We start from the raw sequence: 24,406 nt of genomic DNA, 5'->3' as shown, positions 1-24,406 counted from the left end.
TCCTGCTACGGACACCCTGAACCTGGAGCGGGGGCACCCCAAATTTAGTGGGGGACACCCCAAACGTAGGCAGGACACCCCAAACCTGTGAGGTGACACCCCAAATATTTTGGGGGAAGACGCAAACCTACAGGGGACACCCCCAAACCTGCAGGGGGGGGCACCCCAAACCTGCCACCTCCCCCCCCCCAACCCGTCCTCATTTGCCCCCCCCCTCGGTCCCTTCCCCGCCACCACGGGGCTGGGGACACCGGGGACACCGCAGCCACCGGGGGCACAGGGTGTCCCGGTGCCGTGAGACGGGGGGGGCACCACATCATGGTGCCACGGGGTGGGGACCCCACCGGGGTGCTGCCGTGTGTCACACGCTGTCCCCGTGTCCCCATGTCCCCTGTCCCCCCCCCAGCCCAGCACCGCGTGTCCTTGTCCCCCACACTGATGGTGTCCCGGTGTCCCCGGTCATGGCTTGGGGACACCGGTGGCTGGGGACACGGGGACCCGGTGGCAGTGCCACCCCCCCTGGGGACAGGACGGGGACACACGTGGAACCCCCTTGGGACAGGAGGAGGACACGGGGGAGGGGGGGGACACACAGCTCCATCCCGGTGCCCCAGCCCCGAGTGATGACACAGATGCAGCCTCAGCGCGGATTCAGCTCCTTGTTCACACACCGGGGGGGACACGGGGGAACACCGTGGGGGGGGGGGGGGGGTTCCCATTACCCCCACCCCATGGGCTCAGGGATGCTGGGGACACTGGGATCCCAATCACCCCCACTCCATGGACTCATCCCCTTCACCCCCACCCCATGGGCTTGGGGGCGATGGGGACACCGGGATCCCCATCACCCCCACCCCATAGACTCAAGGACGACGGGTACACTGGGATCCCAATCACCCCTGCCCCACGTCCCGGGGGACTTTGGGCACCCCGTGCCCACCCTGCTCACCCCCTGCCCACACCCCCGAGCCCTTGGGCATCCCCGCATCCCCCCCGCTCCCCCGGGGCCCCGTGGCGGAGCAGCGGCAGCAGCTCGTGGCTGAGCTCGTAGCGCCGGCCCCGCCAGGTGAAGTGGGTGGGCGGCCGCCCGGCCCCCTCGCCGTACTCGAAGGCCTGGCTCCACTCGGCGGCCAGCGCCGAGCCCACCAGCCCCACGCCGCCGGCGCGGGCGGGCGCCGGGTGGTAGAGGCGCCCGTTGTCGGGCAGCAGGGCCAGGCGCGGCGGCTCGAAGGGCACGGCCAGGCGCCGGCCGCCACCGCAGTAGGAGAGCAGCGGGGGCTCGGCGTCGGCGTCGGCGTTGTCGGCGTTGTCGGCGGGCAGCAGGCGGGTGAAGACCACGGGCCGGTCCTCGCAGCGCACGAAGTTGCGCTCGCGGCCGCAGGGCGAGACGTAGGGGAAGGCGGCCTCGTAGCGCCCGCTGCGGTTGGGCCGCAGGCGCTCGAAGAAGAAGGTGAGGAAGCGCTCGTCTGCGGGCGGTCGTTAGCGTCAGAGCGCGTTAATTACCGATTAACCGACAGCGTTAGCGTCAGGGGGCGTTAGTTAGCAGTTAACCAACGGCGTTAGCATCAGGGGGTGTTAATTAGCCATTAACCAATGGCGCTAGCATCAGAGTGCGTTAATTACCAATTAACCAACGGCGCTAGCGTTAGGGTGCGTTAATTAGCAATTAACCAACGGTGTTACTGTCAGGGTGCGTTAGTTAGCGGTTAACCAATGGCGTTAGCATCAGTGGGCGTTAATTAGCGATTAACCAACGGCGCTAGCGTTAGGGTGCGTTAATTAGCAATTAACCAACGGTGTTACTGTCAGGGTGCGTTAGTTAGCGGTTAACCAATGGCGTTAGCATCAGTGGGCGTTAATTAGCGATTAACCAACGGCATTAGCGTCAGGGGGTGTTAATTAGCCATTAACCAATAGCATTAGTATCAGGGGCGCGTTGCTTAGGGACTAACCAATGGCGCTAGCATCAGTGGGCGTTAATTAGCAATTAACCGACGGTGTTAGCATCAGGGGGCGTTAATTAGCGGTTAACTGACGGCGTTAGTGTCAGAGGTGCGTTAGTTAGCAGTTAACCAACGGCGTTACCGTCAGGGTGCGTTAATTACCGATTAACCGACGATGTTAGCGTCAGGGCTCGTTAATTAGCGGTTCACCGACGCCGTCCCGCCCCCCGTGCCCACCTTTGAAGCAGGTGATGAAGTTCTTCACCTTGGCATCGTCCAGGAAGAGCTGCGGCACCGCCACGGCTCCGGTGGGCGCCCGGGGGCCCACTCAGCCCCCCCGGGGCCGTCGGGTTCCCCAGGGTCCCCCCCCAGGCCCCCCCATTTCCCCCAGGCCCTTCGGTTCCCCCCCACTACCCCTGGTTCCCCCGAATTCTCCCCAGTTTCCCCCAGTCCCCCCATTTCCCTCAGTTCCCCCCAATTCCCCCCATTTCCCCCAGTCCCCCCCTTCCCCCCCCATTTCCCTCAATCCCCACAATCTCCCCCCACCCCCCCGTTTCCCCCATTTCCCTCGGTTCCCCCCCAACACCCCCCCAATTCCCCCAATCTCTCCCCGGTCCCCCCATTTCCCCCAGTCTCCCCCCTTCACCCCGGTCTCCCCACCCCTCCTATTTCCCCCGTTTCCCTCAGTCCCCTCCAACGCCCCCCCCCCCTTTCTCCTCAGCCCCCACAATTCCCCCTGGCTCCCCAATTCCCCCTGGCCCCCCAGTTTCCCTCAGCCCCCCCAATTTCCCTCTGCCTCCTCCATTCCCCCCATTATCCCCATTTCCCCCATTTCCCTCACTTCCCCCCAACGCACCCCCAATTCCCCATGGCCCCCAATTTCCCTCTGCCCCCCCATACCCTTCATTCCCCCAATTTCCCCTTAGCCCCCCATTTTCCCCACTCCCCCCACCCCCCCATTCCCCTCACTCCCCCCAATACCCCCCCTTTCCCCCCAGACCCCCCAATTCCCCCTGGCCCCCCAATTTCCCTCAGCCCCCCCAATTTCCCTCTGCCCCCTCCATTCCCCCCATTATCCCCACTCCCCCCCATTCCCCCCAACCCCCCCCATTTCCCTCACTCCCCCCAACGCCTCCCTTTCCCCCCAGCCCCCCCTATTCCCCCAGCCCCCCCATTCCCCCCAATTTCCCTCTACCCCCCCATTCCCCCCTATTATCCCCCTTTCCCTCACTCCCCCCAACACCCCCCCTTTCCCCCCAGCCCCCCCAATTCCCCCTGGCCCCCCAATTCCCCCAACCCCCCAAATTCCCCCCCAATTCCCCCTGCCCTCCCATTCCACCCCATTTCCCCCCAACCCCCCCCCTTCCCCTCACTCCCCCCAACGCCCCCCTTTCCCCCCAGCCCCCCAATTTCCCCCCAAGCCCCCCCAAACCCCCCCGTTCCCCACCTGCCCGCGGTGGTCGATGTAGTAGAAGTACTCCCTGGTGCCGGGCTCGGGGCGCTGCCCCTGCCGGTACCCGCAGGCCGCGGCCCGCAGCAGCCCCGGGCGCATGGCGCCGGCCGGACGGGCGCCGCGGCGGACACCGGAAACGGAAGTGCCCCGAGCTTCCGGGTCCGGCACCGGAAAAGGGACCGGGGGGGAAACGGAGCCCGTAGGGAGCCTGTAGGGAGCCTATAGGGAGCCCATAGGGGCCCTATAGGGACAGTGCGGGGCTCCGGGCACCCTATGGGCAGCCAGGAAGTCCCTGCACACCCCTGTAGCTTCCCATACACACCCTGTATGTGCCCCTATAGGCAGCCATACATCCACGGGACACCACTATAGATAAGCGTATATCACCTGCGTGCTCCTATAGACACCCATACACCTGCTAGGCATACCTATAGATACGTGTGCATGCCCTGTGTGCCCTCTATAGGCACCCATACACCTGCTGGACACACTTATAGATATGTGTACATGTCCTTTTTGCTCCCTATAGACACCCATACACCCCCTAGGCACCCCTATAGATATGCGTATATCCCCTATGTGCCCCTATAGACACCCATACACCTGCTGGGCATGCCTATAGACACATGTACATGTCCTGTGTGCCCCCTATATGCACCCATACACCCCCTAGGCACCCCTATAGATACATGTACATCACCTGTGTGCCCCTTATAGACACCTGTGCAGTCCCTGGGTACCCCTGTAGATACATGTACCTCCCCTAAGTGCCCCTATAGGCACCCATACACCTGCTGGGCACACCTATAGATATGCGTACATGTCCTGTGTGCCCCCTATATGCACCCATACACCCCCTGGGCACCCCTGTAGATACATATACATCCCCTGTGTGCCCCTTATAGACACCTGTGCAGTCCCTGGGCACGCCTATGGATACCCACACACACCCTATATGCCCCTATAGGCAGCCATACACCCCCTGGGCACCCCTATAGGTACACATATATCCCCTATGTGCCCCTGTAGACACCCATACACCTGCTGGGCACACTTATAGATACGTATGCATGTCCTGTGTTCCCCCTATAGACACCTGTGCATTCCCTAGGCAGCCCTATAGATATCCATATATCCCCTCTGTGCCCCCTATAGACACCTGTACACCCCCTGGGCACCCCTATAGATACCTGTATATCCCCTAAATGCCCCTATAAACACCCATACACTTGCTGGGCACACCTATAGATATGTGTACATCCCCTACATGCCCCTATAGGCACCCATAAATCCCCTGGGCACCCCTATGGTTACGCACACACCCCCTATGTGCCCCTATAGGTACCCATACACCCCCTAGGCACCCCTGTAGATACATATACATCCCCTATGTGTCCCTATAGACACCTGTGCAGTCCTTGGGCACCCCTATAGATATGTGTACATCCCCCACTATGCCCCCTACAAGCAGCCATACACCCCCTGGGCACCCCTACAGTCACCCATACACACACCCTGCGACCCCTGTATACACCATACACACTCCTATGTACACCCATACCTGTCCTGTGCTTCCTATATACACTGACACAGCCCTGTGTGCCCTATAGACACCCATGCACACACCCTATAGACACCCATACACACCCATGCACCCTATGGACACCTATATTCCCTCCCCAAAGTGACCCTTACATTCACCCATACACCCCTGGTGACCCCTATAGCCACCCATGCACACACCCAGTGCCCCCCCTAAATACCCCACATAACCCCCTGTGCCCCTATATATGCCCACACCTCTCTGCGCTCCCCTTTATACACCAGTATAGCCCCCCCCCGTGACCCCTGTACACACCCCTATATACACCCACACCCTCCCTGTTCCCCACCCCCTACACTCCTATACACACCCTATAGATACTGCGGGGTTGGAGGCGATGACACCGCACACACCTCTGCACACCCTACAGAGACCGTATGGCACGGGCTCATCTTCCACCCCCCTCCATAGGGCTGTACGGGGCCCTATACATCCTCGCGGGCACCCACCCCTATATGGCAGCCCTATAGCCCCTATAGGGTCACCAGGCGGCCCTGCTCTGGGGCACCCCGTTCCCAGGCCGGGCCGTTGATCCGCTCCAGAGTGAACGGGGCAGAGGAGGGGCCGTGTCCATACGTAGCTTTATTCACACAACATGGAGTCGCCTCTACATGTCCATGCGGCGTAATTACAGAGTTCCTCGGGTAACGAGCGGCGCGGGGCGGGGGGGGGACCCCGCTCGTCCCCACCACTCCCCTCCGCGCCCGCAGCCCCCCTCGGGGCTGGGAGTGGTTTGGGTTTTGTTCCTCTCATTTTTTTTATTTTTTTTTTTTTAGTGTTTTCACCGTAATAAATTAAAAACGCAGCGCTGAAAAGGAAAAAAAAAGGGGGGGGGGGGGGGAAAGGGGGTAAAAAAAAAAAAGGGGGGGAAAAAAAGGGGGAAAAAAAAAAAAGAAAGAGAAAATCAATATATAAAATCCAGGGGGAAAAAAGGGGAAAAAAAAAGGGGAAAAAAAAAAGGGGGAAAAAAAGGGGGAAAAAAAAGCGGGAAAAAAAAAAAGAAAGAGAAAATCAATATATAAAATCCAGTGGGGAAAAAACCTCAACAAATAAAATAAAATAAAATAAAATAAAACAAAACAAAATAAAATAAAATAAAATAAAATAAAATGAAATAAAATTAAAGAGTTTACAACAATGAGAACAAAATCCGGGTGCCCGAACCCGGGGGACCGCGGCCGCTTACAAAAATCTCTGTACAACTTCTGTCCGAGCCGGGGGAGGGGGTCCCCGCCGCCGCCCCCGCTGCCCCCAGCTGGGGACAACGCGGTGGCCCCCGGGGCGAGGAGGAGGGGCGGGCGGCGGCGATAAAATAGCATCTGCAATTAAAACTATCTCGTTAGCAAACGTTTCTATGTAATATCTCTCTTTATAGCTCTATACACTCTGACTGGCCTACCCCCCCCCCCCCAAAACGCGTGTCATCCCCCCCCCCCAAGGTGGTCGCCGGGTGGAGCAGAAGGCACTTGCTCGCTGGCGACGCCGTGGTGGCCCTGGGGGGACGCGTTGGGGGGGTCCTCGGGGACAGGCGGTGGTGGCCGGGGGGGGGGAACTGGGAGGAGGTGGTGGGCACCGGGGCGGGGTTTGGTGGGACCAGGAGGAGCTGATGGGTGCTGAGATGGGTCCAGAAGGACCAGAGGTGGTGGGGTCCAAGATGGGTCCATAAGGACCAGGAGGAGCTGATGGGTGCCAAGTCGGGTCCAGAAGGACCAGGAAGAGATCGTGGGTGCCAAGATGGTTCCAGAAGGACCAGGAGGAACTGATGGGTGCCAAGATGGGTCCATAAGGACCAGGAGATGGGTTCCAAGGCAGGGCCAGCAGAGACGTCAGGTGCCGAGATGGGGCCAGATGGACCAGGGAATTTTGGACGTCAGGATGTGCCAGGCAGGGCCAGGAGCGGCTGACGGGCGCTGAGATGGATCCGGAAGGACCAGGAGGAGATCGTGGGCACCAAGATGGGGTGGGAAGGACCAGGAGGAGCTGATGGGTGCCAAGATGGGTCCGGAGGGACCAGGAGAAGGTGATGGGCGCCAAGATCACAGAATCACAGAATATCCCGAGTTGGAAGGGACCCAGAAGGACCCACATCGAGTCCAACTCCAGGCTCCACACAGGACCACCCAAAACCCAGACCATGTCCAAACGCTCCTTGACCTCCTGCAGGCTCGGTGCCCTGACCACGTCCCTGGGGAGCCTGTCCCAGTGCCCGACCACCTCTGGGTGCAGAACCTTTCCCTCACACCCAGCCTGACCCTCCCCTGTCCCAGCTCCATGCCGTTCCCTCGGGTCCTGTCGCTGTCCCCAGAGAGCAGAGCTCAGCGCCTGCCCCTCCGCTCCCCTCGTGAGGGAGCTGCAGGCCGCCATGAGGCCTCCCCTCGGCCTGCTCTGCTCTGGGATGAACAAACCAAGGCACCTCAGCTGCTCCTCACACCTCTTCCCCTCAGGACCAGGAGGAGATGACGGGTGCAGAGGTGTCTGGGGTCAAGATGGGTCCTCTGGGGCCGAGTGTAGATGACGGGTCCCGTGATGAATCCAGTAGGGCCAAGGGGACGTGGTGGGTGCTGAGACAGGTCCTTTGGGACTAGACAGTGCTGAGGGGTGGTGAGATGGTTCCTTCAGGGCCTGGTGGTGGTGAGATGGGTCCTTCAGAGCCTGGTGGTGGTGAGATGGGTCCTTCAAGGCCTGGTGGTGGTGAGATGGGTTCTTCAGGGTCTGGTGGTGGTGAGATGGGTCCTTCAGGGTCTGGTGGCACTGACACCTGGTGAGATTGGTCCCTAAGGACCTGGTGGGGCTGATGGGTGGTGAGATGGGTCCTTCAGAGCCCGGTAGTGGTGAAATGGGTCCTTCAGGGCCTGGTGGCGCTGATGGTGGTGAGATGGGTCCTCCAGAGCCCGGTAGTGGTGAAATGGGTCCTTCAGAGCCTTGTGGTGGTGAGATGGTTCCTTCAGGGCCTGGTGGTGGTGAGATGGGTCCTTCAGAGCCTGTTGGTAGTGAGATGGGTCCTTCAAGGCCTGGTGGCACTGATTTATGGTGAGATGGGTCCCTCAGGACCTGGTCGTGGTGAGATGGGTCTCTCAGGACCTGGTGGTGCTGATGGGTTGTGCTCCCCAGTGCTGCTCCGAGGGATGGGCACCAGGACGGGACAAGACCAGCCTGCCCAGCTCCCCCCGCACCCCTGGGTGGGCAACGACAGGGGGCTAAGCCACCCGGGGGCCCCCAGCACCCGCAGGGACGTGGCACATGTCCATGGGATGTTTGTTCCTCCTGTCCTCAAAGTGCCACCTGCTCCAGGCGTGCGTCGTGTTTCCTGCCCCACTCTGCTGTCACCTGGTCCACAGCGGTGGCCGTGCCAGACCCCACGGACACAGGTTATTGCTGAACCGGGACCCGCTTGTCCCCAGCGCCGTCATCCGGTCCCCACTGCCACCTGCGCCCACGCCCATGGCCACCCACACCACCCGTGACAGCCACACCACCCTGGGGTGCTCCTGGGTGGGTGCTGCGAGTCCACAACCCCCCAAAATGTCCGGCAGGGAGGTGGGCAGTGAGGTGGCCGGAGCATCGGGAGCGAGCAGGGGGCCCAGCTTGTGCTCCTTGGCCACGTTGGGTCAGGGTGGACGGGGTGGCGGTGGGGTCGGGTGGTGGCTTCGCCCCGCGTGCTGCTATAGGACGCCCTCCATGAAGCTGGTGTCGAGGTGCTGGATGAGCACCCGGATGAAGGACATCTCCTTGCGGGTGTTCTCGAAGATGATCCGCGGGTCGTCCGACTGGCAGCGCAGGCAGTTGGGGGCCATCACCATGGCCAGGTTATTGACGTCCATCTTGGTGACGGCCACGTTGGCCGGCTGCACGAACACCTGGGGAAGAGGAGCACGGTGGTGAGAGGGGAACCAGCTCCTTGGATGAGATGGGAGACCCTTGTGTGAGTTGGGGAGCCCAAAACCACGCGCCAGCACCCCAAAACCAGCAGCGGGGCTGGGGGCGGCTCCGTGGGAGTGGTGGGACCCCGTCCTTACCTGTAGGAAGCGGATGAGGTAGCACAGCACCATTTTGTTGATCCTGGGCAGAGAGTGGACGACAGCGATGGCTGCCTCGGGGTTCTCGTAGTGGGTGATGCACTGCTCGTAGAACTCGTGGGGGATCAGCGGCTCCTCCAACTCCCGGTACCACAGCTTCAGCAGGGACGCTGCAGGCCGAGGGCAGCCGTGAGACACGGGGCTGCAGCTCTGCCCCCACCCCTCGCCCCCGTGCCCGCCCGGCCCCTACCAGGAACGTGGGGGTCCTCCAAGCCCGTGGGGATCTTCCACTGGTCCACCTGCAGCTTGAGCGCGTTGACCTCATCGATGTCCCCGGGGACCCTGCATGGAGGACAAGCGTCATGGGCACTGTGGAGCTGGTGTCCCCCCATGTGGGGACAACCCCTCCTCTCCCCACCAGAGCCCGAGCCCCCAACAAGACCATAGTGGGCATCAGGGAAAGGGCTCACTCTTCAAATCCCCGTGAAGATGATCCGTGGGTTGGAGCAAGGAGAAGCCTGGGGGCTGCTCCTCACCCCGAGGGAGGAGAAGGGCACCCGTGGGGTGGTGACGACCCCACCGCAGGCGACACGGGGCTGTACCTGAAGATGCCCTCGGTCTGGTCCCCGTTGAGCGCCAGCACCTCCTCGGAGAGGCGCGTCTGCACCCAGGGCAGCTGCCGGTCAGGGTAGCGCTCCTTCTGCATGGCGATGATGTCCTGCAGGGAGCTCCCGAACATGGAAGGGTTGAAGACGGCGTTCTTGGCGTGGCGGATCTCCTCGATGTTTGGCTTCTTCAGGCCCTGCGGGAGACAGAGCAGGCACCGTGTGGTCATTGTCCCTGCATGTGGTGCTTGGCTGGGGGACACGAGATGGTCACGGGGGGTCCTGCTCTGTGCCAGCCCCACCACATGGAGCTATCAGTCCGATCTGGGAGGAACCTGCAGACCTTGAGCCCTGTGCGTGGTGGGATGCAGAAGGGATGGACACAGAGAATGTGAGCGTGGTGGGATGCAGAGGAGGAGATGGATGCAGAAGATGTGAGCATGGTGGGGCACAGAAGAGGGGGCAAACATAGAGGACGTGTGCGTGGTGGGATGCAGAGAAGGAGATGGACACAGAGGACGTGCACAGCAGGATGCAGAGGAGGAGGATGGAGAATATGGGCATGTTGGGATGCAGAAGAGATGGACGCAGCAGATATCTGCATGACAGGATGCAGCGAGGACATGGACGCAGCAGATGTGTGCACGGTGGGACGCAGAAGAGCAGAAACACAACCTGCTCCAGCCCTCCCAATGCGGGGACCCCCCAAAAGCTGAATCTGGCCCCGTGCCTCCCCTCTGGGCAGAGCCGAGGACCTAAGGAGCCACCTGGCCGCTCCTGGAGCCCCTGCTCTACTCCGGGCCCTGGATCGTGGCCACATTTGCTTCACAGCGATGTGCCCGTCCCACGCCTTTCCCAACGGAATTTTGGGGACCCATGGGCACCATCCTGCCCTGTCCCCGGTGCTGCTTGCCCCCGTCCCCACCACGGCGCCGCTCTGGCGGGCAGGAACACGTCCGCGGGGCCCGGCGGTACCTTCTTGGCTCCGGTCAGGGCTGCCTTCTGCAGCTTGTTGTAGCAGTACTTGGCATACGTGCTGATGGCCACCCCTGCAAGAGAGAGCAGAGCGCCATCAGGAGGACGTCGGGGAGCCACCGGGCGAGGAGACTGTCTCTGTGAGGATGTCCCCTGCCTGCCCCGGGGGTCATTGGGGGCCACCACCGCAGCGTCACTTGAGGGTGGTGGCTCCATCTCTGTCCCCATCACCCGGGGGGGTCCTCTCGAGGCGGACACGGAGCAGTGGGATGGGACAGCCCTGCTCTGGGGACATCCTGGGAGCAACGTGTCCAGGACAGAAGCTTTGGTTTCGGTGTGGCTCCAAAGAGCAGGATCCAACCAGCCCTGCTGCCACCAGTGACCCCACTGGATCAGCAGCGGGACCACGGCTTCGGGTCCAGACGCAGGCGGGGATGCACGCACAGCCCCGTTTTCCAAACTTTCCCTGATCCAAGAGCAAAACAAACTGGATCCTTCTTAATCATCCCCTGCAGCTGTGTGAAGAAGGGGGACAACGGGCTCAAGGACCACTGGCACCTGACCTGATGTCTTGCTGGGCGCTAACGAGCTATTAACAAGAGAGAAAATGAAGTGCTCTGCAGCCTGAGCATCCCCACCACCCTGCCTGGCTCCGGTCCATCCCCAGTGGTCAGCCTCTGGGGATTTAACTGGGCATCCACATGGATGAGGACAGGGGAAGCAATACGCTGCCTCCTTCTGCTTCCTCCTCTGGGCAAAATCCCTTTTTAAAAAATATTTTAAATTTAATTTTTATTATTCTTATTTTATATATTTATTACTTTATGTATGTTTTCATATATTTGTGCAAAGCAGGGAACAAAATGCTCTTTCGGAAGATTCTGTGGTCAGCTCCTTGTTGGCAGCCTGATGGCATTGCTACCCCTCCACCATCCTGACACCCCCAAAATATTGTGATTAAACCCAAACTGAGGTCATCATTCGCTTCTGTCCCTGATGCTGCTGCCAAAGGCTCTGGGGTTTTCTGGAGCCCCCCATGTGTGGGGACCGGGGGGTTCCCCCTGCCCTGACGCCTGTTGCGATGGCACCAAGATGTAGTGATGCCGGCACAAGCCATCTCATGGTGACGCCTGTGTCCACTGGGGACTGCTTTGGCCAGCACCAGAAGGAAGAATGGGACGTACTGGTCCCCGCAGGTCCCCGTGGCCATCATCTTCAGCCCCTTCTGAGCCGTGCCCGTGGGGTGCAAAGCATTGCTCCCCAGGGACAGCCCTGCCCAGGGACCCCGCATCACCCCGAGGTGAGCAGGGATGGAAGGCTGGTCATGGGACAGTGGGCTCCCTCCTCCAGCTTGGGGGTGCCAGGCCTGCAGTGCACCAAATTAGGATCATAGAATCATTTAGGTTGGAAAAGACCCTTAAGATCATCAAGTCCAACCATCGGTTAAGATCATCAGTTGATCAAGTCCAACCACCAACTGAGATCATCGACTGATCATCAAGTCCTACTGTCAGTGAAGATAACCAATTGATAAGTCCAACTGTCAATGAAGATCACCAACCGATCATCAAGTCCAACCGTCAATGAAGATCATCAATTGGTCATCAAGTCCAACCATCAGCGAAGATCACCAACTGATCATCGAGTCCTACTGTCAACGAAGATTATCAGTTGATCAAGTCCAACTGTCAATGAAGATCACCAACTGATCATTAAGTCCAACTGTTGGTGAAGATCATCAATTGGTCATCAAGTCCAACCATCAACTGAGATCATCAGCTGACCATCAAGTCCAACCACCAATGAAGATCACCGACTGATGATCAGGTCCAACCATCAGTGAAGAGCACCAATTGATCAAGTCCAACTGTCAACAAAGATCATCAGTTGACCATCAAGTCCAACCATCAAAGAGCAGACTCGGGACTCCCGGCCACTCGGGGGGGTCCCCGAGCCCCTTCCTCCCCGCTCCCCGTGCAGCGCAGCCCCTCCAAGCACCTACGCAGCGAGCAGAGCCCGGGGGAGCTGGGGAGTGGGGTGTGAAAGCCGAAAAGCAGCAGCTTTGCTACAAGGGCCAAGAGAGGGGGGCCCCAAGCGAGCGGTGACACGACCCCTACCATCATGCTCTTCGATATAGGGCTTGGGTTTCTTTCTCAATTTGGATTTCTTCTTACTGTTCCTTTCCAGGACCTCTTTAATGTGCTGTGTCACTGGGAAACAAACAAAGCGATGAAGACAACAGAATGGAACAAAATAAAATAAAACGAAATGAAATATAAAATGGAATGAAATATAGAACAAAAATAAAATTAAAAAAATAGAAAAAAGCAAAAATAAATACAATAAAATAAATAAAAATAAAAAATATAAAATATACAAATGTAAAAACAAAATAACATGAAATACAATTAAAAACAAATAAGAATAAATAAAAATCAAAATGAAATGAAATAAAATAAGAATATAAAAATATAATATAAAAATAAATATAAAAACATAAAACAATCACAAAACATGGAGGAAAATAGAAAATTAAAAAAAAAAGAAATAAAACCTTAAAAAAAAAGGAACCAAAATAACAATGAAATAACGCAAAGTGAATAAAAATGGAACAAAACAACAAAATGGCTGGACAGGCAGGGGCCTTTCAAACCTGCCCACTACCAAGAGCTCCGTCGAGCACCCCGGCAGGCCGAGGGCGTGTTCGGCAGCACCGCAGTCACCGGCGCAGAGCGGTGTGAGCGGGCCGGTGTGGGGCCGACACGCGGCGTGGGCACAGGCAGCGTCTCTGCTTGGCGGCACAGCAAAGCCAGCGCGTGGCGCGGGGCGAAGTGAGCTTGGTGCCTCTGCTGCGGGTGCTGGTGGTGGCCACGAGCCCTGCGCCATGCCCCCCAGGGGGCTTTGTCCCCTTCTGGCCCCGTGCGGTGCCCCGAGGAGCCGGGGCTCGTCATGGAGACGGATGTGGTGGATGTTGTCTGTCTGCCTGGCGTTTTTCAGTTCAGGTTTTTATAGAGAAGCTGTTGAAGGATGGGCTTGATGACCAGGCAGTGAGGTGGATCAAAAATGGGGTGGGCAACGGGGCCCCCATACCAGTGAGCCCTGGGTGTATATTGGAGAGCCCTGGGCACACTGTCGAGAGCCCAGCACAGGGCCATGAGGGGCGGCAGGGCCTGGAGCCCCCCTGCCATGAGGAGAGGCTGCGAGAGCTGGGGCTGCTCGGCCTGGAGAGGAGGAGGCTCCGGGGGAGCTCCCCCACGTCCCTGCGGCCCTGCAGGGAGGTGCGAGAGGCCGGGGCCGGGCTCTGCTCAGGGGGGCCCGGGGCCAGCAGCAGAGGCCGCGGGCCCAGCCTGGAGCCCGGGAGGCTCCCCCTGGCCCCCAGGCAGCGCTGCTGGGCCGGGCGGGTGCCGGAGCCCTGGCACCGGGACCAGGGACTGGGGGCTCCTCCCTCCTGGGCACCCTGCTCTGGGTGTCCCTGCTTGAGCAGGGGCTGGGCCAGATGGACCCAGAGGTCCCTTCTAACCTCAACCATTCTGCGAGTCTGTGATCCGTTTGTAACCGCTCTTGAGTCTCTGCTGCTGCTTACAAGGAGATGGATTCGCTGGATCTTCAGCATGCAGCCATCCCAGAGCCCCTCGAGCTCCAATTTGTGGAAAGGGAATGTGAAACTAGAGCACGGGGCCATGCAGAACGATGGGACCCCTTGCTCATCCCCACCCAGCACCGCTGGCAGCAGCGGGGGCGGCCGAGCCTGCGCCGTGAGCAGAGGTGTCCAAGCTCACTTCGTGCCGGGTCTCGTGCTGGGTTGCTGTGTGCCGGGGAGAGGGTTGGTGCTAACGCCAGCCCCGCAGCCACCGCGCCTCCTGGTGCGCTATCGCCGAGTTTCTCAACCGTGTTTCATCAAGGACGCAAAGTGCATGAATGCGACGGGGAGAGGAAAAACAAACACAAGGGATGGGGTGTGACATCAGCGGGGGCTAACGCCACCGGCGGTGGTTTGTCTCTTACCTTTGGTGTCATTCACCGGATCCATGTGCCTGTAAATATATCCTTCTAGATAGGAATGGAATTTGGGAGTGGGGGGGAAAAAGGCCAAACAAATGGCCATGAGCTCCCAGCCCCGGGCCAGGCTCTCGTATCGGAAGTTCTCGGTGGTCTGCCGGCACAGCTGGATGTAGAGCTCGTCTCGCAGGCCCTGCATGCTCCAGCCCTTGGTGGCGATCTCCAAGGCCACGTTGAGTTGGTCCGTCTTGGCCCGCCGGTCCCCCATGTACATCTGAATCAGTTTAAATATCTCGCACGCCTCCTTCTTGACGTTGCGGTCGTTGGTCATGATCATGGGCTTCTTGATGGACTCGCTGCTCCAGGCCAGCATGTTGGCGATGGACACCTTCCTCCGGAAGAGCCCCTGCGTGTGCTTGTTGAAGTGCTTGGAGGCCCAGTTCTCAATGTCCGTCTCCGAGGAGGGCTTCCGCAGGTTGAAGGTGGGGAAGACGCAGCTGGCGCTGGGCATCATGTTCCTGGTCTGCCTGCTGCTCTCGAACTGGGCGCAGGCGCCGAGGTCTTCTGACTAGGAGAGAACAGCCGGACAGGGCACGGTTATTAGCGGTGCGCCCCGACCCACCGTGGACAGCAGACGATGGTGGCCAGCCCCCCAGTAACCCCGTGTCCACAGAGCCACCTTCACGCACGGCTTTCTGGTGTCCCCAAGCCCAGGAGGACGCTGGTGGCCCAGCACCACGTCCAGGCTGGGGACAAATGACTTTGGGAGCCAGACACGTTCTCGTGGACACCAGGAGCAGGTGAGACCCTACAAAGCATCAGCAGAAAGATTTTTTTTCCCTCACATTCCACGTGCAGAAGGACGTGGGTGCCTGGGATTTAGCCTCACACAGCACCCAGCCAGCGAGGACCTGGGCATAGCAGAGAGGTGCTGGCTTGGGTCCTCCTGCAGACCAGCGTCCTTCTGCTACTGGAACCGGTACTGGCCCAGGGCTTGGGGCATCAGCAACCTGTCCCAGCATCTCACCACCCTCAGTGTGAACAATTTCTTCCCTATATCCAGTTTAATCCAATTAACTCCAGCTAATTAGCACAGCTGGGGGAAGCTGGGGAGACGCCAGAGCCTGGAACTGCAGCAGGGGGCTGAGCAGCACCAACAGCAGTTGGCTGTGACCCCCTGGCAGGTCCTGCTATGGGTCCTCCTGCCACCGCACCCGCGGGAGGACCGTCGCGGCAGCTCGGGGAGCAGGGGGACTGCCAAGCCTTTCCTCCCATCATGGTTCTGCTCCAGTTACGGACAAATCCTGGGTGCCAGCATCTCCAACCGCCCGCGCTAGCCTTCGAGGTCAGCCAGGGGACGGTGCGGGTACAGGCGAGCTTACAGCGACAGATGTGACGTAGAAATAAATTCACTCTTGTGGGCGAGGGGCACGCCCAATGCAAAAGGGAGGAAAAATTCAGGGGGTTGAGGAGAAAAGCAGCTGTTGGGAGCTGGAGGAGAAATCTGTCCTTACTGGATAGCGTGTCCTGGAGATGGGGACAGGAACACAGGGGCAGAAGGGAGCACGCCACTGCATCCCCGGTGCAGGAAACCTAGGAAACCTCAGGTGCTCAGTGTTGGTGACCTGGCTGTGGATATTCCTCCTGCGACATGGGTATCCCAAGCCCAACTTTGGTTCCCGACCACCTCCTGCGGCGCAGAGTGCTTGGGGACACGTGCACAAGGAGAAGTTCCTTCTGCTGCCTGTGGGTGCGATGCCTTCAATGTCCCCATGGGCAACCAACGTTTTCCAGACACCTCGCTATCTCCAAGCTCCGTGCCTGGCAGCTGAGAACCAGCTCCACCTTCTAGAAAGTTCTCCGGGTCCCATCAGGGGACAGGACCCTCCAGGTCCCAAGGGGGCAGCAGCCCAGCACCGTCGCACAGCCGAGGGGAAGTCGAGCACCATAAGGAGTCAGGTAATTATGTTCTAATTAAGAAGGGCAATTTACTTACTGAATTTTTCACTTAAACTACCCTGGGTTCTGCCTCATCTCAGCTGCTACGGCCCCGAAGAAATTGCTGACCAAACCCTGGTTTCTGGCACAGGAGCTGGTGGAAACCTGAAGCAGGCCGAGGGACCAGAAACGGGCTGTTTGTTCGTGGTGCCCGCAGGGCGGACGTCCCTGCTGGCTGCATCTCCTCCAGCCTGACCGGGACCAGAAAGGGGCATCTTGGGCACCCCGAGAGTTGCTGCCTCCCTTGGAGTGCCACGGGCAGGATCCGGTGTTATCTTCGACCAGACAGAGCTGGGGATGGGCTCCAGAGCTGGCTCCTGCTGAGCTGGACCGAGGGAGGAGAAGCAGCTCCTGAAGCCACGCGTGGCGCAGAGCCACGGCTACTGTGTTTGAAGCACCCGTGCCCGTGTTGGAGCTACCAGGCTGTGGTGTCTCCTGCGGGCACGTCCTGCTGGATCTGAGATGGAAAATGGGGTTTAAACTAGCTTTATATTGAGAACAAGCTTTATTTAACCAGGAGCATGGTGGGGACACCGTTCATGGGTCGGCCTGCCAAGCCTGCAGTGGCACCCAAGGGATGCTGCATGGTGCGCACGCGTGCGTGAGGGTCCGTGGGATGCGTGGGGACGCCCCAGAACACCAGGGACACCCCCAGAACACCAGGGACACCCCCGGGTCGTTACCTGAGATGGGTGCAGGTAGGGCTCGGGGGAGGCCAGGTTGGTCTGCACGGAGACGCTCTTCTCCAGCAGGATCTGGGGGAAGCCCAGCTTCTCGAAGGTGTTCCTCTTCCAGTGCTTGTTGTCCTGCTGGGCCAGCGCCTCGTCCTCGCTGAAGGCTCGCACCACCGGGCCCGGCATGGGCAAGGGCAGCGCGCCGTCGCTCTCATAGCCCGAGCCGTCCTTTTGGGAATCCCAGCTGCTCCGCTGCTTCATGTGGTAGTGAGCCTGCTGCGCCTCCCACGCCAGGCGCGCCTGCGCCAGGAAGGGCTCGGGGAAGCCCCGCGCCGCCTCCGCCTCCGCCGCCTTGCTCTCCGTCCGGTTCATCTGGGAGCGCGCCGGCACGGCCCGATCCTCGCCCGCCGGCTGCTCGCCGAGCGCCTCCCGGTCCCCCGAGCCGTCCGTGGAGGAGGCGTTGGGCTCGTGGGGCAGCGAGGGCTTGCGGCTTTTCCTCTTCCTGGTGGAGGGCGAGTAGCCGGTGGAGGACATGGTGTCCTGCTGGCTGGACCACGACATGGAGTCCTCGCCCGGAGCCGCCTGGCCCGCCGGCTGCCCGGGGCAGAAGTCGGGTCCCTCCATGCTGCTGTAGTCGCCCGATTTGACGTCCAGACGCTGGTCGCGGAGCAGGCAGGGGCTGTGCTGCAGCGAGTAGGAGCCGCTGATGGGGTTGGGCGAGTACTTGTGGCGCAGCCCCGTCTTCATCTTGGGGCTGGAGCCCGACTGCTCGACGTAGACCAGCTGCCGGACGTACTCCTTGCCCGCGGGGCTGTACTCCAGGCTCATGAACCTGTCGGGACACTTCTGCTTGGTGAGCACCAGCTGCTGGTAGGGCGAGTTGGAGCCCTGCTTGGGCGACTGCAGGAAGGGGTGAGGCTTGCGGATGGGCGACTTCTGTGGCGAGCCGGCCTTGTAGCTCCCGCTGGCTTCGTACTGCATGTCCACGGGGGGCTCGTCGTAGATGGGCGCCTGGTACTCCATGGGGGGCTCCTCGTAGAGCGGCGGCTCGTAGGCGTAGCGGGGCGAGGAGGGCTGCGACTCGCTCGAGTGCTTGCGGTGCTGCGTCTGCAGCGGGGAGCAGAAGGAGTCGCCCCGGCCGAGCAGCGGCGAGCAGCTGCCCACGTGCTCAGCCCTCTTCAAGAAGGGCGAGGGCTTCCTCTCCGGGAAGAAGACGGAGTTGTCGGCCTCCGAAGGGGCGAAGGTCTGCAGGTTGGGCGACTGCTGGCCCCCCGAGGGGCGGCGCGAGCGGGTGCCCGGCTGGCTGTCGGGCGCGTAGCCGTTGCCCTGGTGCATGAGGAAGCTGGGCTCGCGGTCGGTCACTTTGATCAGCATCCGCTCCTTGGTGCCGGCGTTCCATCGCAGGGAGGACGTCCTGCAGGGACAAACACAGCGGTCAGGGGGCGAGGCGGGTGTCTGCAGTGGGGGGACGGGGGGACAGCCACCCCAGTGCCACTGTGATGCTGCCCAGACATCTTGGACAGCCCAGAGCACGGTGCACGGCCCCTGTCCCAGAGCTGTGCACACCACGGATGGACGTCCCCTCCTCGCAGCCCCATCCCATCTCCTCCACCCGGCCCCCTCCTCAGCTTCCCAGTGCCCCCCCGCTTCTCTGCCCTCAGCTCCAGCCCCCTGCTTAGGTGTTGTCCTCTTCATCCCCACCCAGCCCCATCCCTTCGGTGGGTCCTCCCTGCCAACAGACCCCAGCCTCACCCCCTGAAGGGTTTCCACCAAAACTCTGCAAAAACGGCGTAGGGCTGCAGGGGGCACTGGGCACAAAGAAGCTCCAGGAAGGACCACAAGGCCCAAACTCAGGGGTTTCATAATGGGGAGCACCGAGTGCGTTAACCCCTGCATGTGCCACCAGTGTCCTCATACCCCGAAACCACAGGGCATCTCCTGGGGGCATCCCCTGGCAGCACCAGAGCAGAGCACCGCTGCACTGGGACAATCTGGGGGCATTTTAGACTGGTGCTGTGCCCCGCTGGGCTCCTAGAGCAAGAACAGCACCCTGCGCACGATGCTCGCGCTGAAAGCCTCTTGATGTGTCATGTCCTACGGTATAAGGCTGTTGGCCAACGTGCCAAGGATGTTGACCTGCCAACCCTAACCCTTACCCTTACCCTTACCCTTACCCTTACCCTTACCCTTACCCTTACCCTTACCCTTACCCTTACCCTTACCCTTACCCTTACCCTTACCCTTACCCTTACCCTTACCCTTACCCTTACCCTTACCCTTACCCTTACCCTTACCCTTACCAACCCTTACCCTTACCCTAACCCTTACCCTTACCCTAACCCTACCCCTATCCCTAACCCTTACCCTAACCCTACCCCTAACCCTTACCCTAACCCTACCCCTACCCCTAACCCTTACCCTAACCCTACCCCTAATCCTACCCCTACCCCTACCCCTACACCTACCCCTACCCCTAACCCAACGCCAAGCACCAGAAACCCAACGCCCACCCCACCAGGGCCCGAACCCCTTGGTCCAGGCGGCAGATGACATACTGAGACCTTCAAACTCATTCTTTTCACTTGAACGGAAATGACAGTGGCAAGGTGGCCAAACGGGTGAGTTTGGGAGCGTTTTTAGGACTGGGGTCTCACATGTGTGGCCTCGCTCGCCAAGATGCCATCGGCTGCCTCCCCTGGCAGCAGCGGCATCCTGGGGGCTGGTCCCCCTGCCGCTGGGTCGCCCGTCCCCGGCATTCCCCAGGCTCTGCGTTTCGGCCCTAATTGCAATTTGCAATGAAATGAAGAGTTTTCTCCTCTTCATTAATAATTCACCAGCAGAAATAATTATAGTCTCAGGATAATGTCGGCGGTGCGTGATTAACTCCTTGGGACCACGCTGCAGGGAGCTGAGCAGCCAGGGCAAGGCTGGTGGGGATCCAACAGGATGCTCCTGGCACGAGCACGGAGCCTAGGCCCTTCCTAGCTGAATCTCCCTATCCTGGGGCACCTACAGCAGGGGGGCATCAGTTTGGACCTCCCAAAAAGTGTCAAAAACCAAGCGGCAAATGGTGGAGCAAAGCTTCAGCTGCGCTCGGGTTTCGGCCTCAGATGCGTCTACCCCCAGCCCCAAAGGCAACTTCTGGTGCCTCTGGTGCCCCGCCTGCCTTGGCACTGATGTCCCCGGGACTGGGACGCTCCCGCTCAGCCCCCAAGGGATGCGTGGGACCCATCCTGGCTCCTTCCGATGCCTCCGGTGCCAGCTGTCCCATTAAGTGCTGGCACGTACCCGATGGGCAGGGGGCTCTGTGTTTTAGATGCAGACTCAGCACACTGAGCATCTTCTCTCAGTCCCTGCCCTGCTTTCATCTGATGGCGTCTCCACAGCCTTCGACCTGCAGCCTTCAAGCTGGATTGCAGCCAGCACAGATGGGGTCCCAGCCGAGGGTCTCAGAGAGCCTGGCTCCAGCTGGGGCTTCCAGGAGCCCCCCGTTACACCACATCGAGTCACAGCCATCATCATGGCTAGTGGGAACGAGACAGAGCCCTGCTCGGCTCCTCACCCCCAGCATCGCCGCTGTGCGTCCCCGGTGCCTTTGGAGTTGAAACCTCTGCTAAAGATGCAGCTCACGACGGAGAAACCTGCTTTTGGAGCAGACCCGATGTGCCTGGGCAGGTCAAACATGGTCAGACCCGAGCCATCCCCAGCAGCATGCAGCACCAGAGGTGCCACCGAAGTGCAGGACCGTCCCTGGACAGGGACAGCTCCCCGGGGTGCTCTGTGCAGAGGGGAGCCTCCAAAACCGCCCCCATACATCCAACCCGCCTCCGTCCCACAGGCACCGCAACCAGAGCCGGGTGAAAGCCTCTCCTGTTTCCCATATCTGCAGCCCCCGTTCCTATTTCAGCAGCAGCACACTCCTGGAAGCAGTGGGTAGGAATAAAACCTCACCGAGCAGACCACGGAGCGGCGCGTCACGTCACCCAGCCGAGGCAGAGCTGTAAATCAGAGCAGTAAGTAACAGCGAGCAATAACCCGAGAGCTCCACCGCGCCGTCCGGGGTTATTGCTGAGCACTAGAAAGCATCACTACGGGCTAAATTTAATTTTCTGCCTGTAAAAGGAAGGTTCGGAAAGGGCTTTTTGCGGCTAAATCGCTGCAGCCACCGTGCCCACGAGCGGCTCGGTTACTGCGATAAGTGGAAATGATCCTGCTGGAGAGGAGAAGCCAGCATGGGGACAAGCCCGGCTCCACACAGGATTTTGCCATTTTCTGTGCCTGTTTTTGGTGCAGGCAGCCCGCTCCCCCAGGCATGGCTCGGCTCCATGAATTGTGCCATAACTGATGCCCATGGCCAGGGCCACCCATCGGCACTGTGGCTTCCCCAGAAACTCCGAGTGTTTCTGCTCGTCCCGGTTCCCCTTCGCTCCCCTTCCCTTGAAGGACGGCACTAGCACGGCAGCACTTACGACCCCATGCGCAATCCCATTGCAAAATGCCCCCCAAATCCTCTAACCTTCTACCAGAGAAACCAATTTATGTGAAATCAGATGGCAGCGACGTTAAATCAGCGCTGCACCAGGGAACACTAGCATGGACCACAGCAGGGCTGCTGTAGCAGCAATGTCCCGGCTTTCAGCTCGCTGCAAGCAAAGGAGGATCGAGAGGTGAAGCAGCACCGCCGACCTTCCCCGTCGGCTCGGCGCTGAGCTGCAGGCAGACCTGCCCTGCAGGCACCAGCACCGGTGGCATTTCCCCAGATGCTGCCCACAGCAGGAAGGCAACAGCGGGCAGTGCACCAAACCTGCCACATTTCGGTCCTGCAGCACGTAAAAGCAAAACTGACCTGAACACGCGCATTTCTTCACGCTGCATTTGCTCATGCTGGTGTTATTCAGACTTTGCCAGGTGAGGACCGTAATTTAGCTTGAGAACTAAGCGCCTTTTCACCTCTCGGGGGAAAAAAAGCCCTTAACTTGCAGTAATTCACATAGATCAGTTTCCTGCGTGGTTTGTGCGTGGCGGTGCTCACATCCAGCGGAGGGTGCGCCTGGGCAGAACTGTCCTCAGCGGTGCTCGAGGCGGCTCGCTGTCCCTGCATGGGGTTGTTCCCTTTGGAGATCTTTCCAATGAGACCCCCACTGGGTCCCCACCTCTCCCCATCTCCCACCACGTGTGCCTGGAACCCCCTCATCCCTGCGGGGCAGGCAGCACCTCCCGGCCTCTCTGCAGAGCCACCAGGACACCGCGCGCTTTGCCAGCTGATACCAAAACAAAGACGCGGGAAGACAGGCTAAAGTCCCCGGCCTTAAGACTTCGCTGCTCCTTATCTGCAAGTGCCCAAGGACGTGCAAACACAGAGTTACACTTACAAATATCCCGGAGCTCAGATCCTACTGAAGATCTCAAATCCCCGCTCGCTGCTTACGGCATGTAGAAGGGCGGTGACTTGGGTCCCTGCAACTGGTGCGGGCATTTCGGCAGAGCTGTGATCCCAGGGCGCTTTGGACCTGGTGAGGCCGGTGCCCGCCGTCCAGCAAGGCTCTGCGCAGGGCACCCGAAATTCGAGGGCTCTGCAAGCCTAGGGAGCACGAACAGCGTTTTGCCTCCTCCGCCTGGGCTTCGCCGTGCGTTTCCGAGCCTCCCGGCCTCTCCGTGTCCTCCTCCTCTCCTCGCCTGCTGCGCGCACGGGTCTTGTTCTTGCCTCGGCACTCAGCTTTGCCTGGCACGGTGTGGTGCATCCCTGCGACGGGGAGAAGCAGCAGGAACGGCGCCCAGAGGGGTGTCAGCGCCAGTCGGGGGCCAGGAACAGGCAGGGACGGGCTCATCGCGCCGCCCGCACTCACCGGCGCCAGCTTTGGCCCAGCCTCCAGCCCATCTGCCGACTGCAGGCCTCACTTGAAGGGTGTCCGAGGTCTCCCGGGGCTTCGTTCCCTGCCTAAAATACTGCTGGAGCTTTGATGCCCGCGAGGAAAGAAAGCACGAAGCTCCCTGCCAAAATACCTCCGAAGAAGTTAAATTAAAACAAGGGAGAGTTTGCCTTGGGCTGAGCACGAAGCCCTGACAAGCCTTCTCCTTAATGAAAGGAGGAGGCTGCAACGTTCGGGCACCGCCGCGTCTCTTTTTCGACCGCGCTTTTAACTTCAGAGCTGCAGAACCCAATTTCTCCGTGCAATATTTCCCCCGTCCGCTGCCCGAGCGCTGCCGGCTTCCCGTCTCCTGTGGCACCCAATTAGCAGCAGCGGAAGCCAAGCCACGGCGAGGAGATAACGAACCTTCCGTCCCTCACCCCCCCTTCAATAGCGCGGCGTTTTCCCTCGCAGGAGCGGGCTCTGAGACCCCCAAATCCCCCATTTTGGGGGCAGAGAAGCCTTCGCCCTGAAGAGGAGCTCGCAGCAGAAGGCGGGGAGCAGCGGTGACATTTCCTCGAGGAGCAGCGCGGCGGGGAGCCGCGCTGTGTCCCGGTGAGCTGGCAACGTGTTCCTGCAGCCAGCCGGGGGTTTCAGCTCCTGCTCCCACCCAAGTGGATCCACGCACCCCGGGGTGCTGGGCCCCAACACTGGTTTTGGAGCCCGCAGGAGGGGCTCGGGCCAGGAGCCCCCCCCCAAGGCTGCATCAGCCCCCCTCCCACCTCCCCGCAGCCCGCAGGCAGGGGGCACTTGAGACCGGCTCCTCCAGAAGGAAGCCCACTCTCAGCTAATTAGCCAAAGCTGCTAATTAGCTTCCTGGCTGCAGCTGGTGGGGGCAGGGCCGTCTGTGGGATTTTTCCAGGCTGAGGTCGGGAGATGGAGGCGTCCCCTGCGGCGAGGCAGGCGCTGGTACAAACAGGGCTGCGTGCACCGACCGCGGTGAAATTTCCTCTTTTAACCGATGGGGAGAGGGCAGGGGCAGCTGCTGCCGGGGGTGGCACTGACGGTGGGGGTGCTGTCCCCAGAATGTGCATCGGGTCCTGTCCCTGCCTGCGGCATCAATCCGGCACCACAGCTCTGTCCTGCTCCGTGTCCCCATCACCGCTCCGTGTCCCCGTCACTGCTCCGTGTCCCTGTCACCCCTCTATTGCTCCACGTTCCCGTCACCACTCCATGTCCCTGCTACAGTTCTGTGTCCCTGCCACCACTCCACGTTCCTGCCACTGCTCCG

The 24,406-nt window shown here is 60.2% G+C and overlaps 2 protein-coding genes across 5 annotated transcripts in view; both read right to left on the bottom strand.

The window, feature by feature from the left end:
- Positions 1–879: 879 nt before the first annotated feature.
- On the bottom strand, positions 880–3,549 carry LOC310893372 (UPF0598 protein C8orf82). Its single transcript, XM_083822234.1, has 3 exons — positions 3,391–3,549; positions 2,181–2,229; positions 880–1,466 (listed from the first exon to the last, which is right to left on the bottom strand). The coding sequence occupies exons 1-3, from the start codon at positions 3,493–3,495 to the stop codon at positions 946–948; spliced, it is 675 nt and encodes a 224-aa protein (XP_083678360.1). The 5' UTR covers positions 3,496–3,549; the 3' UTR covers positions 880–945.
- A 4,231-nt stretch (positions 3,550–7,780) lies between these two features.
- ARHGAP39 (Rho GTPase activating protein 39) overlaps positions 7,781–24,406 on the bottom strand; it is a 99,440-nt gene continuing 82,814 nt past the window's right edge. For 3 of the 4 annotated variants that reach the window (XM_083822231.1, XM_083822230.1, XM_083822232.1), the window contains 8 exons: positions 17,276–18,680; positions 14,601–15,162; positions 12,713–12,805; positions 10,596–10,669; positions 9,618–9,817; positions 9,266–9,357; positions 9,016–9,185; positions 7,781–8,856 (listed from right to left, as the gene is read on the bottom strand). In XM_083822231.1, coding sequence (XP_083678357.1) covers positions 8,662–8,856; positions 9,016–9,185; positions 9,266–9,357; positions 9,618–9,817; positions 10,596–10,669; positions 12,713–12,805; positions 14,601–15,162; positions 17,276–18,680 — 2,791 coding nt within the window. In that variant the 3' untranslated portion in view covers positions 7,781–8,661. The remainder of the gene's footprint in view (positions 8,857–9,015; positions 9,186–9,265; positions 9,358–9,617; positions 9,818–10,595; positions 10,670–12,712; positions 12,806–14,600; positions 15,163–17,275; positions 18,681–24,406) is intronic. The other variant, XM_083822233.1, reaches the window with a different exon arrangement.

This window comes from Anser anser, assembly GCF_964211835.1.
Source record: "Anser anser genome assembly, chromosome: 2".
NCBI lineage: Eukaryota > Metazoa > Chordata > Aves > Anseriformes > Anatidae > Anser > Anser anser.
Note: the sequence above shows the minus strand (reverse complement) of the source record. Positions and strands in the feature narration are given on the sequence as shown.

Bases quoted from the DNA above. Each gene is read 5' to 3' on its own strand.
- LOC310893372 (XM_083822234.1), bottom strand. From the start codon at position 3,495: ATGCGCCCGGGGCTGCTGCGGGCCGCGGCCTGCGGGTACCGGCAGGGG. The intron at 2,230-3,390 runs GTGGGGAACGGG...GCGGTGCCGCAG, and splicing joins ACATCGACCACCGCGGGCAG to CTCTTCCTGGACGATGCCAA. The intron at 1,467-2,180 runs GTGGGCACGGGG...GACCGCCCGCAG, and splicing joins CTTCATCACCTGCTTCAAAG to ACGAGCGCTTCCTCACCTTC.